Source organism: Oncorhynchus mykiss, chromosome 17, assembly GCF_057628025.1.
Source record: "Oncorhynchus mykiss isolate SJ-2025 chromosome 17, ASM5762802v1, whole genome shotgun sequence".
NCBI classification, from domain to species: domain Eukaryota; kingdom Metazoa; phylum Chordata; class Actinopteri; order Salmoniformes; family Salmonidae; genus Oncorhynchus; species Oncorhynchus mykiss.
The window spans coordinates 36633043-36648514 of NC_143038.1; the positions used below are offsets into that span (position 1 = coordinate 36633043).

General features: G+C 40.1%; 1 protein-coding gene across 2 annotated transcripts in view; it reads right to left on the reverse strand.

Annotated features, from left to right (window-relative positions):
* LOC110494079 (receptor-type tyrosine-protein phosphatase gamma) overlaps window positions 1–15472 on the reverse strand; it is a 278030-nt gene that overhangs the window by 199141 nt on the left and 63417 nt on the right. For both annotated transcript variants that reach the window (XM_036950121.2, XM_090205441.1), the window contains exon 2: window positions 5756–5866. In XM_036950121.2, the coding sequence (XP_036806016.1) occupies window positions 5756–5866 (111 nt within the window). The remainder of the gene's footprint in view (window positions 1–5755; window positions 5867–15472) is intronic.

Genomic DNA, 15472 nt, shown 5'->3' on the forward strand with positions numbered 1-15472 from the left:
GCTCAGTGTCAACACAGGTTCAGTGTCAAAGCACGAAGACAGGGTTGAATAGATAACATGATACATGAAATGCTCAGAGAACATAGGGAGAGGCCTCGCCGACAGGCTGCAGAGGTTAGGGTATGCTATGTGCAAAGTGCTATGAATACAAAAGCAACTACAGTTAGAGTAGAACTACCTTGACCACATTCTGAAGTACAACATATCCAATAGCTTTATTTGAGTGTTTAGGCATATTGCACAAATTAATGTCAGAACGTTGTGTACTAGTGTTGTCACGATACCAGGAAGTAACGAAGCAATGTAAAGAAAAACATGTAGTGGATAACATCTCTTAAGGAAAAAGGTCCTAATGTTGGAAAAAGCTGCCTTATGTGGTCACCAAGAGTCACATTTGCAAGCTATAGCACACACAATTTTTTTTTACAAAAGTAGGTTTTAAAAGGACCATGGAGTTTAGTCTGCTTTGTGTTTTCTTTCTTGCCAAGGAAAAGCTGGTTTCGTACTGCAGTAACAGAGTTGACATCACAGAAGTAAATGTTCTGAGTAGTTGGTATTATTATAAGTGCAACTAGTTTCCTGTTCCTCTCCTCTCCAAGGAGATGCAGCATCAACGAGAAGGAAAAGTGTACAAAGACTAATTTCATCCTACTTTATGCTTCAGGCGAAACCACATTGGGAATATAACCGTTAAAATCAGCTCATTCAGATCTCTTTCCATTAAGGTAAAATGGAATGTGAAAGAGGTTTTAACAGTTCTCGAATGATCCTTTCCTTTTAAAATCATTTTAAATATGAGTGGTTTTTACAAGACTGCAGGCAGTGCTAAAATTAGTAGGAGGGAGATAGTGAGAGTGAATTTTCAAGGATAATATACAATTCAGGGGCAGAATATCATTAATTTCCATCTCATTTCAGCCTTGTCCTACTCAGACGGCCGAGAGCACTCTCTTCATGTCATTATCTAATGGAAAATTTGCTCAGTTAGTAGATATGAATAGGACCAGGAACACTACTAGCTTTCAAATTAAAATTCAAGCCGCTGATTTTGAGGATCTCAGTGGAGTAGCTGGCTAGCAGCACAATGATTTAAATAAATAAATACATACATACATGTATACTGAAAACACACCAAAAATACAAATGTATGTGGACACTCCTTTAAATTAGGAGATTCTGATATTTCAGCCACACCCGTTGCTGACAGGTGTATAAAAATCGAGCACACGGCCATGCAATCTCCATAGACAAACAATGACAGTAGAATGACCTTACTGAAGAGCTCAGTGACTGTCAAAGTGGCACTGTCATAGGATGCCACCTGTCCAACAAGTCAGTTAGTCAATTTCTGCCCAGCTAGAGCTGCTCCCCGGTCAACGGTAAGTGCTGTTATTGTGAAGTGAAAACGTCTAGGGCTCAGCTGCGATGTGGCAGGCCACACAAACTCACAGGGTCCGCAGAGTGCTGAAGTGCGTAGCACGTCTAAATCATCTGTTCTCGGTTGCAACCCTCACTACCGAGTTACAAACTCAGATCAAAGCAACGTCAGCACAATAAATGCTCGTCTGGAGCTTCATGAAATGGGTTTTCATGGCCGAGCAGCCGCACACAAGCCTAAGATCACCATGCACAATTCCAAGTGTTGGCTGGAGTGGTGTAAAGCTCGCCGCCATTGGACTCCGGAGCAGTGGAAACGAGTTCTCTGGAGTGATGAATGATGCTCCACCATCTGGCAGTCCAACAGACAAATCTGGGTTTGGTGGACATCAGGAGATCACTACCTAACCCAATGCATAGTGACAACTGTTCTATGCTCCCAACTTTGTGGCAACAGTGTGGGAAAGGCCCATTTCTGTTTCAGCATGACAATACCACTGTGCAAAAAGCGCCGTGCATAAAGAAATTGTTTGCCGAGATCAGTGTCGGAGAACTTGACAGGCCTGAACAGAGCCCTGAACTGAAACCCATTGAACACCTTTGGGATGAATTGGAATACCGACTGTGTGCCAGGCCTAATCAGCCAACATCAATGCCCGAGCCCACTAATATATACAGTGCTAGTTAAAAGTTTGGACACACATACTGATTCAAGGGCTTAATTTTACTAAGTTCTACATTGTAGAATAATTCTGAAGGCATCAAAACTATGAAATAACACATATGAAACCATGTAGTAACCAAAAAACTTAACAAATCCAAAAATATTTTATATTTGAGATTCTTCAAAGTAGCCACCCTTTGACTTGATTGACAGCTCTGCACACTCTTGGCATTCTCTCAACCAGCTTCATGTGGTAGACACCTGGAATGCATTTCAATGCCTTGTTAGAAGTTAATTTGTGGAATTTCTTTCCTTCTTAATGTGTTTGAGCCAATCAGCTGTGTTGTGACAAGGTAGGGGTGGCATACAGAAGATCTGGTAAAAGATCAAGTCCATATTATGGCAAGAACAGTTCAAATAAGCAAAGAGAAACGACAGTCCGTCATTAATTTAAGACATTAAAGTCAGTCAATGCAGAACATTTCTAAAACAATGAACGTTTCTTTAAGTGCAGTCGCAAAAACCATCAAGCGCTATGATGAAACCGGCTCTCATGAGGACCGCCACAGGAATGGAAGACCCAGAGTTACCTCTGCTGCAGAGGATAAGTTCATTAGAGTTAACAGCACCTCAGATTGCAGCCCTAATAAATGTTTCACAGAGCTCAACAGACATCTCAACATCAACTGTTCAGAGGAGACTGTGAATATCAATCTTTCTATTCTGGTTAGGGCCAGTTTGTGCTGTTCTGTGAAGGGAGTAGTAAAGAGCGTAGTATGAGATCTTCAGTTTCTTGACAATTTCTCGCATGGAATAGCCTTAATATCTCAGAACAAGAATAGACTGACGAGTTTTAGAAGAAAGGTCTTTGTTTCTGGACATTTTGAGCCTGTAATTGAACCCACAAATGCTGATGCTCCAGATACTCAAGTAGTCTAAAGAAGGCCAGTTTTATTGCTTCTTTAAATCAGAACAGTTTTCATCTGTGCTAACATAATTGCAAAAGTTTTTTTATGATCAATTAGCCTTTTAAAATGATAAACTTGGATTAGCTAACACAACGTGCCATTGGAACACAGGAGTGATGGTTGCTGATAATTGGCCTCTGTACACCTATGTAGATATTCCATTTTTTTTATTTTAAATCAGCCGTTTCCAGCTACAACAGTCATTTACAACAATATCTACGCTGTATTTCAGATCAATTTGATGTCATTTTAAAAACAAGGGAATTTCTAAGTGACCCCAAACCTTTGAACAGTAGTGGATATACAATGCATTTGGAAAGTACTCAGACCCCTTGACTTTTTCCACATTTTGTTACATTACAGCCTTATTCTAAAATGGATTAAATCATATTGAGTCCTCATTAATCTACACACAATACCCCATAAAGACAATGCAAAAACAGGTGTATATACAAAACTGAAATATGATATTTATGTAAGTATTCAGACCCATTACTCAGTACTTTTTCGAAGCACCTTTGGCAGTGATTACAGCCTCGAGTCTTCTTGGGTATGAGCTTGTAGCATGGCACATCTGTATTTGGGGAGTTTCACCTATTCTTCTCTGCAGATCCTCTCAAGCTCTGTCAGGTTGGATGGGGACCGTCACTGCAGGTTCAAGACTGGGCTCTCGCTGGGCCACTCATTGACATTCAGAGACGTGTTTTGAAGCCACTCCTGCATTGTCTTGGCTGTGTGCTTAGGGTTGTTGTCCTGTTGAAAACTGAACCTTCGCCCCACAGTCTGAGGTCCTGAGCGCTCTGGAGCAGGTTTTCATCAAGGATCTCTCTGTACTTTACTTTGTTCATCTTTCCCTCGATCCTGACTAGTCTCCCAGTCCCTGCCGCTGAAACACACCCCCACAGCATGATGCTGCCACAACCATGCTTCACCATCGTGATGGTGCCAGTTTTACCCCAGATGTGACGTTAGGCAAACAGGCCAAAAAAGTTCAATCTGGGTTTCATCAGACCAGAGAATCTTGTTTCCCATGGTCTGAGAGTCTTTAGGTGCCTTTTGGTATCTCCAAGCCGGCTGACATGTGCCTTATACTAAGGAGTGGCTTCCGTATGGTCATTCTACCATAAAGGCCTGATTGCTGGAGTGCTACAGAGATGGTTGTCCTTCTGGAAGAATATCCCATCTCCACAGAGGAACTCTGGAGCTCTTTCAGAGTAACCATTGGGTTCTTGGTCACCTCCCTGACCAAGGCCCTTCTCCCCACGAATGCTCAGTTTTGCCGGGTGGCCAGCTCTAGGAAGAGTCTTGGTGGTTCCAAACATTTTCCATTTAAGAATGATGGAGGCCACTGTTTTTCTGGGGACGTTCAATGCTGCAGAAATGTTTTGGTACCCTTCCAAAGATCTGTGCCTTGACACAATCCTGTCTCGGAGCTCTACGAACAATTCCTTCATCCTCATGGCTTGGTTTTTGCTCTGACATGCATTGTCAACTGTGTGACCTTATATAGACAGGTGTGCGCCTTTCCAAATCATGTCCAATCAATTGAATTTACCACAGGTAAACTCCAATCAAGTTGTAGAAACATCTCAAAGATGATCAATTGAAACAGAATGCACCTGAGCTCAATTTCGAGTCTCCTAGCAAAGGGTCTGAATACTTATGTAAATAAGGTATTTCAGTTTATTTACTTTTTATAAATGTGCAAACATTTATAAAAACCTGTTTTCACTTCGTCATTATGGGTTATTGTGTGTAGATTGATGATTGATTTTATTTCATACATTTTAGAATAAGGCTGTAACGTAACATTGCATATCATAAACATGTCATAAATAATCAAAAAAGGCACAAAGTAAATGTATGCATGATGAATCATCTAGTACATCTGAAACCTTATTGAAGGCTGCCCAGCAACATACAGTACAACTCATCGTCACACCTTGTGAGAGAGTGACAGTTTTCTGGGCTCAACTGTAAAATGTGCCAATTTAGCTCTAGCACACTTTAATGTGACCTGATATCTTACAATCACTAGAGGTGAACAGTGCCCTATAGATCATTTTACCATAATATAAAAATGTCTGGGATGTTTCTCGTATAACATGGTATTAAGGATCCACAGCCATTTAGGACATAGATTTTTCCTGGGATACAGTTTCTTACAGCCAGTGCATCCCTCCAGGACCATCAGTTTAAGTAGTGATTATAAGGTGCACACTTGCATAACAGAAATATAAATATATCTGTTTAAAGATCCTTCTCTGCCACAGGCCCAGTGCTGGAGGAACAGGGTGATAAATGTGGATCTATGTAGCTGAATGGTGCTCACAGGGACAACACAACTCCCTACTCTAGCACAGAATCCTCCATAACACACATCCAAAACTACTCCCTGTAGCTACCAGTCAGAGGGAGTGAGGGAAAGAGGGAGATAGTCAAATAGAAATGGAAGGAGTTGGATTAAAAGCTAAATTTGGGAAATAGGGAAGGAGTTAGAGAGAAGGGAGAAGAGTTGGGACAGAGAGAGATTGAGAATCAATCAAAGAGGAAGAGAGAGTTACTGTTAAATAATACATCTCTACTGCCACAGTCCAGTTGGTTTGACCTCTCTAATGATATTTATCAGTGTAGAGCATAGAGTTCGAACCTTAGAGAGGATGTATGGTTAGAATTTGTGGCACAAGCGGTCAGCCATCTTGCCTGGGGACATAGTTGTATCTCTATGAAGTAAAAGAGGACTCACCGGAATAAGCCCAGTAGGAGTTTCCTCCTGTGGCCCTCCTCTCCCTCACCCCGCCCCCCATGCTCCCATGGTGCTCCTCTCCTACTGACCCCGACTGGCCACCCTGTAGAGCTAAGGAACACAGAAACAGAGGTTAGATAGAATGTTTAGCATAAGTATTTTAAACACTACATTTATATATACACTTTACAAAAATATAAATGCAACATGTAAAGTGTTGGTGAAAATGTTTCATGAGCAGAAATAAAAGATCCCAGAAATGTTTCATGTACACAATAAAGGTATTTCTCTCAGATTTTGTGCACACATTTGTTTACATCCCTTTTAGTAATCATTCTTACTTTGCCAAGATAATCCATACACTTGACAGGTGTGTCATATCAAGAAGCTGATTAAACAGCATGATCATTACACAGGTGCATATAGTGGTGGGGACAAAAGGACATTCTAAAATGTGCAGTTTTGTCACACAACGACACAATGCCACTGATGTGCAATTGGCATGCTGACTACAGGAATGTCCACCAGAGCTGTTCACAGAGAATCAAATGTTCATTTCTCTACCATAAGCCGCCTCCAACATCATTTTAGAGAATTTGGCAGTACGTCCAAGCGACCATACAAGCAAAGAATTTCTTCACAAACTGTCAGAAACCATCTCAGGGAACTCATCTGCGTGCTTGTTTTCCTCACCAGGGTCTTGGCATGACTGCAGTTCGGAGTCGTAACGGATTTCAGTGGGCAAACGCTTACCTTCGATGGCCCCTGGCATGCTGGAGAAGTGTGCTTTTCACGGATGAATCCCGGTTTCAACTGTTCCCGGGCAGATGGCAGACAGCATGTATGGTGTCGTGTGGGCGAGTGATTTGCTGATGTCAAAGTTGTGAACAGAGTGCCCCATGGTGGTGTTGGGGTTATGGTATGGGCAGGCATAAGCTTTGGACAACAAGCACAATTGCATTTTATCGATAGCAATTTGAAAGCTCAGAGACACCGTGATGAGATCCTGAGGCCCATCGTCGTGCTATCATCCGCTGCCATCACCTCATGTTTCAGCATGATAATGCACGGCCCCATGTCGCAAGGATCTGTACACAATTCTGAAAATGCCCCAGTTCTTCCATGGCCTGTATACTCACAAGACATGTCACCCATTGAGCATGTTTGGGATGCAAATATCCAGCAACTTCGCACAGCCATTGAAGGAGGAGTGGACAATATTGCATAGGCCACAATCAACAGCATGATCAATTCCACACGAAGAAGATGTGCCGCGTGACGCAAATGGTGGTCACACAAGACACTGACTTGATCGACGCACCTACCTTTTTTTTAACATATCTGTGACCAACAGATGCATATTTATAATCCCAGTCATGTGAAATCCATAAATTAGGGTCTAATGAATTTATTTCAACTAACTGATTTCCTTATATGAGTTGTAACTCAGCAAAATCTTAAATGTTGTATGTTGCATTTATATTTTTTGTTCAGTGTAAATATACACTGAGTGCATAAAACATTATGAACACATGCTCCTTCCATGACATAGACTGATCAGGTGAATCCAGGTGAAAGCTATAATTCCAATTGATGTCACTTGTTAAATCCACTTCAATCAGTGTAGATTAAGGGGACAGTTTAACCTATCGACAGGTTAAAGAAGGATTTTTAAGCCATAGATTGTGCATGTGTGCCATTCAGAGGGTGAATGGGCAAGACAAAAAAATGTAAGTGCCATGCGCACCGGTTTGTGTCAAGAACTGCAACGCTTCTGGGTTTTTCATGCTCAACAGTTTCTTGTGTGTATCAAGAACCCAAAGGACATCCAGCCAACATGAAACAAATGTGAGAAGCATTGGAGTCAACAAGGGCCAGCATCCCCGTGGAACACTTTCGACACCTTGTTGAGTCCATGCCCCAATAAATTGAGGCTGTACTGAGGGCAAAAGGGTGAGCAACTCAATTTTAGAAAAATGTTCTTAATGGGTTTTTTACACTCAGTGTAGGTGGACAATGACATTGAATACCCCAAATAAGGCATTTTACCGTCTAATATTTGCTTGAAGAAAGTCATATGGTAGTTTTGCGGAATACATTATATCAACCAGTCTTTCAGAACAACTAGTTTTCATTAAAAAAAAAATATAATCATTCTAACAGCAAAGCAAAGTAATAAAATACTAAAGTGTTCCAGGTCTTTGTATGTTTAACTCTAGGGACAGATGTTGCCGTCTCAGACCGCTGAGTAGGACCTAGGACAGTCTGGGAACACATCGAAGCGATGAAGAGAATGAATAAAGAAAGGAACGATTCTATGAACTTCTAACAGCACAACTTTGAAGAGTGGAAATTTAGATGGGTGTGGGTGGGATAACTCCTGAGAGATCAAAGTTTTTTTTTGGGGGGGGGGGGGGGTTGTGGTGCAACAGAACATGGGTAGGATAGTGTACTTCTTGTATATCATCCACTGACACAAAGATGAATCAAAACAAACTGGAAACAATAGAACACTATGAAAACAATTGGGGAAACCAGGCCTAGTAGTCATAGCTGACTTTGAAAAGGCTTTTGATAAAGTACGACTGGAATTAATATATGAATGCCTGGAATATTTCAATTTTGGAGAATCTCTTAAAGTGGGTTAAAGTTATGTATAGTATCCCAAGGTGTACTAATTCTCAGAAAGTATTAAACTGTCAAGAGGAGTAAAACAAGGTTGTCCACTATCGACATATCAATTTATTATGACAATCGAAATGTTAGCTATTAAAATCAGATTCAACGATAATATCAGATAACAAAAAAATACAACATTTACATTTCCGTGTAGGTTACCAATAAAATGTTCTGACGGTAAAGTGGACATACTCAGTATTTATGACCCGGAAGGAAGAAATTCTCACTAAAATACATTTTTTATAGAAAGTCAACAAAAATAGATAAGATCTTGCTACCATGGAAAGGAAAATACCAATTTATTTGTTGAAAAATCACCCTGATTAACTCTTTGGTCATATCCCAGTTCACCTATTTGCTTATGGCCATGCCTACAGCTAACGACCTGTTTTTTAAATTATATGAGCAAAAAATATTCCATTTTATTTGGAATGGCAAGCCAGACAAAATTAAAACGGGCCTACCTAATTCGGAGGGCAGAAATTCTTACATTTTAAAGCATTACACTTTTCACTAAAGCCTTCAGTCATACAAAAGCTATACATAAATCCAAACTGGTTCTCTAGCAGATTAGTAAGAATGTCTCACCCCATATTCAAGAATGGTCTTTTTCCCTTTATTCAGATTGCAACCTCTCACTTTTGGTCATTTGAAAATCTCCAAAATATCACTATTTTTAAACAAGGCATAGAAAGTTGGTTGCAATTTCAGTTTAATCTACCAGAAAAAAACAATACATATTACAACAAGTGTTATGGTTAAACTCAAATACACTAATTAATAATAAAACATTTTTGTAAAAATGTGAAACAAAACAGCACAGTTGAAAAGAATATGGCAAATAGAAATCAAAACCAGATGGTCTTCAAAGATAAATAGAAGGGGTTAAGGGTAGCTGAAGATAAGTAATGTAAAATATACTGTGTCTGTAAAATGTATACAGTATGTATAAACTGGAAGTAGAAGCCTAAATGGTGTTGTCCATTAGTTTACTCAAATTAGGGGAGGGGTGGTAGGGTTAAGGGGAAATAATAAAGGAAAATATATATTTTTTAAATGACCAGTTAAAAGTTTGGACACACCTACTCATTCAAGAGTTTTCTTTATTTTTTACTACTTCTACATTGTAGAATAATAGTGAAGACAAAACTATGAAAGAAGACATATGGAATCATGTAGTAACCAAAAAAAGTGTTTAACAAATCAAAATACATTTTAGATTTTACATTCTTCAAAGAAAGCGACCCTTTGCATTGATGACAGCTTTGTAAACTCTTGGCATTATCTCAACCAGCTTCATGAGGAATTATTTTCCAACAGTCTTGAAGGAGTTACCAGATATGCTGAGCTTTTGTTGGCTGCTTTTCCTTCACTCTGCAGTCCTACTCACAGCAAACCTTTGGTTTGAGGTCTGGTGATCGTGGGAGGCCAGGTCATCTGATGCAGCACTTCATCACTCTCCTTCTTGGTCAAATAGCCCTTACACAGCCCGGAGATGTGTTTGAGGTCATTGTCCTGTTGAAAAACAAATGATAGTCCCACTAAACGCAAACCAGATGCGATGGCGTATCGCTGCAGAATGATGTGGTAGCCATGCTTGTTAAGTGTGCCTTGAATTCTAAATAAATAACAGACAGTGTCACCAGCAAAGCACCATCACACCTCATCCTCCATGCTTCACGGTGGGAACCACACATGCGGAAATCATCCGTTCAACTACTCGAGTCTCACAAAGACACGGCGGTTGGAACCAAAAATCTAAAAGGACAGATTTGCACCGCTCTAATGTCCATTGCTCGTGTTTCTTGGCCAAAGCAAATCTCTTCTTATTGGTGTCTGTAGTAGTGGTTTCTTTCCAGCAATTTGACCATGAAGGCCTGATTAACGCAGTCTCCTCTGAACAGTTGATGTTGAGATGTGTCTATTAGATGAACTCTGTGAAGCATTTATTTGGGTCGCAATCTGAGACTTACTCAGTAAGTAAGTCTGGATCTTCCTTTCCTATGGCGGTCCTCATGAGAGCCAGATTCATCATAGCGCTTGATAGTTTTTGCAACTGCACTTGAAGAAACTTTCCAAGTTCTTTATAATGTTCCGCATTGCCTGACCTTCATGTCTTAAAGTAATGATGGACGGTTGTTTCTCTTCGCATTTTTTAGCTGTTCTTGCCATAATATGGACTTGGTCTTTTACTAAATAGGGCTATCTTCTGTATACGTCCCCTACCTTGTCACAACACAACTGATTGGCTCAAATGTATTAAGAAAAGAAATTCCACAAATTAACTTTTAACAAGGCCCATCTGTTAATTGAAATGGACTCTAGATGACTACCTCATGAAGCTGGTTGAGAGAATGCCAAGAGTGTGCAAAGCTGTCATCAAGGCAAAGGGTGCTATTTGAAGAATCTCAAATATAAATATATTTTGATTTGTTTAACACTTTTTTGGTCACTACATGATTCCGTATGTCTTATTTCAGAGTTGTGATGTCTTCACTATTATTCTACATTGTATAAAATAGTAAAATAAATAAAAACTCTTGAATGATAGGTGTGTCCAAACGTGTGACTGGTACTGTACAGTTATTTAAAAAAATATATGGGGAATTGGAAATTATGCAGACAATTACATTGATTGAAGCCAGATTGTATTTGCAATACTAAAGATGATCCACCCCCTAAATAATATTTAAAAAAACATATTAATCAAACAATATCTACTGTATGCACTTCTTCTGTCACTCCTAGAGCTATGACGATAAATCCATACCCATAATTTATGTTTTTTGTCCATATCGCCCAGCTCAAATCAATTCCCTTTCATCAAGCAACACTGTTTTGCCCTCCATCTTGTAGTGATGGAGGGAAAGTAAGATGGAGAGAGAGTTCAGTCTGGGGGTATACGGCCAGAGACCTGAAGTTTGATTGGCTCACAGACCATACCAGCAGCAGCAGGAGAAGACCACCCCCCCCCATGAGACCCCATACCCTGTACCCACACCCCAGGTGTCATCATCGCTGCAAACACTGTAATCATTTTTACTCCTCTTCGCCTCCTGTGTGGACCATCTAACCTACAGTATGTGTCTCGGCCTTAATCAGAAGTAATGAACACCACCATCCGGGTTGATCCAGGGGGGAAGTGAAGCAACAACAGGAATGGTTTCACTGAAATCCCTCAGATACGCTAAGCCCGCTCTCACACACACTCACCATCCATCAACTCCATTCAGAAGCTGCCTGGCATCCCTGAACAAACTATATTCTGGAAATTGATGAAGAGGCTGCACTGTACACAGACATATGAACGACAATTTGGACATATCCAAATTGTAAAAAATGAGTCCTGCTATAGGATGGAGTGAAAAAGCTTGTTTATGGAGTTCCTGAGTAATGTTCATTCATTACACCCACTTACGGCTGAGTGAGTCACACACACATAGGTACATTTAGTTGAGCAGTTGTGTTAGCTGCAGTCTGCAGGAGAGAGACGCTGTACCCCACCCAACATGCAGAGCCCAGAGACGCTGGGTTCTGCTGGCGTAAGCTGTGAATTTGCACCTCAGGAGGTGGTAGCTACAGAGCCTGCAAAATGGTAACAGATTGACGCTGAGACTAAGATCTTTCCATTTAAACGTATGCCAAACAAAAACCATTGATTACAAAGTTAACCAAACAAGGACTACTTTTAACAATTTCCACAGAAAATTTGACAAAAACACATTTCCTAGAGAAGACCAGTGGTGATCTAAAGTTTGGTAACAGAATAATGGTAAAATCTCTCTCCATTCTTTATGTGACCACGTTTTCCAAAAAGTCTTAAATATCAACTCCGATTTAAGATTCAAAGATGTCTGCAGAAAGAATGGGGTGTCAGCTACTGTATGATATGACAGCTTGAGTTTGAAAAAATATATTTTGGAACCACAGTAAGTGAAGTGGACTAACACCAGGTAACAGAATGATGGTAACAGAATGGCATCATGGGTCCCAGATCTGTACTATACAGAAATTCATAATTATGAACATCCTTCTCTTCATTCTTTATATGTATCCTGAATAGGTACACAAAGGAAGAAACATGTAATATCCTCCTTTGCATGTTTGTTCTAAACACGGGCTATCATGCTAATGCGCTCCGGCCCCAAACAAGAACAAATTTGGTTGGTCCGGACCAGACCAAATCTGTACCAATGATAGACATCTAAGTTTCAGAAGTTTGAACAGTACAGCATAGCACAGTAAAGTACAGTACAGCAGAGTAGAATAGAACTGAATAAAGTAGAGTATAGTTCAGTACAGTTCAGTAAATTATACCGTACTCTACTCTAGCGTGCTCTACTATACTGTATTGTACAAAACTCTACTGTACAGTAGGGATGAATATTTTCCAGGAATCTACAAAGTTTCAATACCGGGAATAATTCATATTTATCTCAAGAGTCCAGGGAAATAACGCAAAAATAGGAAGTTCTCTGTCACAACTTCTACAATGGTGAGTGGAGGAGTCAAGCGCAGAGAGCAGGTAATTCAGTTCGTGGATATTTTATTCCATAGACTGTGGAGCCACGACATGCAAAACACCAGGGCGCATGAAACAACCCGTCCCAAAATACAACGAACTAAACTGTCCGGAAAAAATACTCTTTACACTCATACACCAGATAACAGAAAACAGGCCCGCACAAATACCCAGCGGGCCTAGTGCCCTTAAATAGCCTAGGACTAAACTGTCCGGAAAAAATACTCTTTACACTCATACACCAGATAACAGAAAACAGGCCCGCACAAATACCCAGCGGGCCTAGTGCCCTTAAATAGCCTACAAACAAACACTAACTCAAAACAGGTGTACCCAATTACCCAATAAACAGAAACAAACGTAAAGGGAATCGATGGCAGCTAATAGGCCGGCGGCGACGACGACCGCCGAGCGCCGCCTGAACAGGAAGAGGCACCATCTTCGGCGAGATTCGTGACATTCTCATTTAAAGTGTTTAAAACCAGGATATGGTCACTATGCCACAAGTGTCACAATGTAAAGAGATCAGAGCAAATTAAACAGATTTTTAGTAATGTAGTATATAGTGAATTGTGCGTAGGCCTATCAAATGTGTGACTGTCTGAAGAGTCAGGGAACCTTCTTTTAAAGGCTATACTGTAGGGGTTTCCTGTAGTAGTTTTTAACTGTATTCGGGTCGTGTGTGCAGTCCGGCAGTGTCCATTACGTGTGTGCTTCGGATTTATGGTGACCTTGTGTGAAGTAAATACACTAGACTAAAGGCTTCCATGCGACAACCTGTTTGGATAATGTGCTATTACATGTTGTGTATTTTGACTTCATTAGTGCCGACATTTTGAACTTTTTTTTGTAATTTAATATATATTTTGGGGGGGGGAAATAGGAATAGAGTGTTCCCGGGACAGTTTCGGGATCCCGGTTACCCATGTTAATCCCTACTGTACAGTACTAGAGGTATAACGATTTACCGATACGCATCGGTCCCTGGGTCAAATGTCCAACCCTTTTCACTTGTGGGATTTTGCATTTATGGATAAGGCTAAATTGAATTGTTTCTTACAGAAGAAATATGAAACGCATAAGCATGGTAGCATCACAACACTGAAGTGTAAAGGGCCTCCAATTTTTTAAATGGACTGTATCGTTACATTTAACACCTGGGCCCTGTTTCAGTAATAGTGAATCAGACCGTCTTTTTGAGTACGTGATAATCTACCATTTTTATAATTAAAAAATCAAAAAAGGTTTGGTATGCCATCCAGCCCTGGAGTTTCCCCAGTCTTAAAGGCTTTAATTGCATCAAGAAGTTCCTCCTCTGTAATTTGGCCTTCACATGAGTCTTTCTGTACTTTCTTGACAGGTAAATATTTATAGTTACGTAATATTTAGCTAATGAGTTTCCTAATATCTATTGAATATTTAGCTTCTTTGGCTACACAACTCTAGCCTCTCTCTTCCAGCTATTCTGGAGCACAATTGGCTTTCCGGACACAAGACTCTCCGCTATTCATCTTCTCGTAAAATCCCAGGAAAAACTATAGGCTACAAAATCTCTAGGAGATCTTTTTTTTATATACTAGGCCTAATATGCTTTTCGTGCAGAGAAGCAGGCTTGCTCTTGCTAATTGCTGAATGTAAAATAGGCCTAGACCAAATGAACCTTCGCTCCAGTCTGAGGTCCCTGGCCGCCAGTGATGATGACATTGTTGCACTGATGTATTAAATGGTTGCACAGGACAGACATTGATGAGCACAGTGAAAAAGAAGATCCAAACAAATTGACATCCATTAGAAAAATGGAAATCACTTGCAAACCACTTGAGCAAGGAAGCAAGCAATGACATGATGGAAAAGATGTGCAGGCTAAACAACATTTGCTGTTCAATATCTAGATGTAATTTAAATAGGAGTTTCTATATTATATATTTTTTCATTAGGCTACATGTAGCCTACATTGAACTATTATTTGCAGTTGTCACTATGACAATGAACACACTCTGAAGCACTGAATGGTCTGTGTTACCACCTTATTAACAGGCCTACAGCGTGCAGTACAATGCTTTGATCAGTTGATTGACAGGTTCAGGCTACTGTAGAACGATAAACATTCCTCTAGTGTGGATGCTCGCCAACGTTTTAGAGTTATGTATAATGTATCGTTATAGTTATTGTCCTTGGCCCTTAACGTTTAAATTGGTAAATATTCCCTGCTATTTGGTTTTATTTACCATTTTGGAGGGGGAAGGTTATTTGTTTTTTCCCCTTTCAAACGCTCGAGGAGGGCAGGTAAAAAAAATATAGAGAGGGCAATCCATTTTAATTTCAAAGATGTGCGATTACCTCCAGGTATCCCTCAATATAAATAACGTTCACTCCCTAAGCTCCCAGTGACAATTCTCATCTGGCTATACTTGCAGATAGGGGCTTACATTAGATTTTACCATCAGCAATAGTTTTAGTACTTTTGCTTTAAACAATAAGTGTATTATGGTAATTTTTTGATATACAGGGTAAAG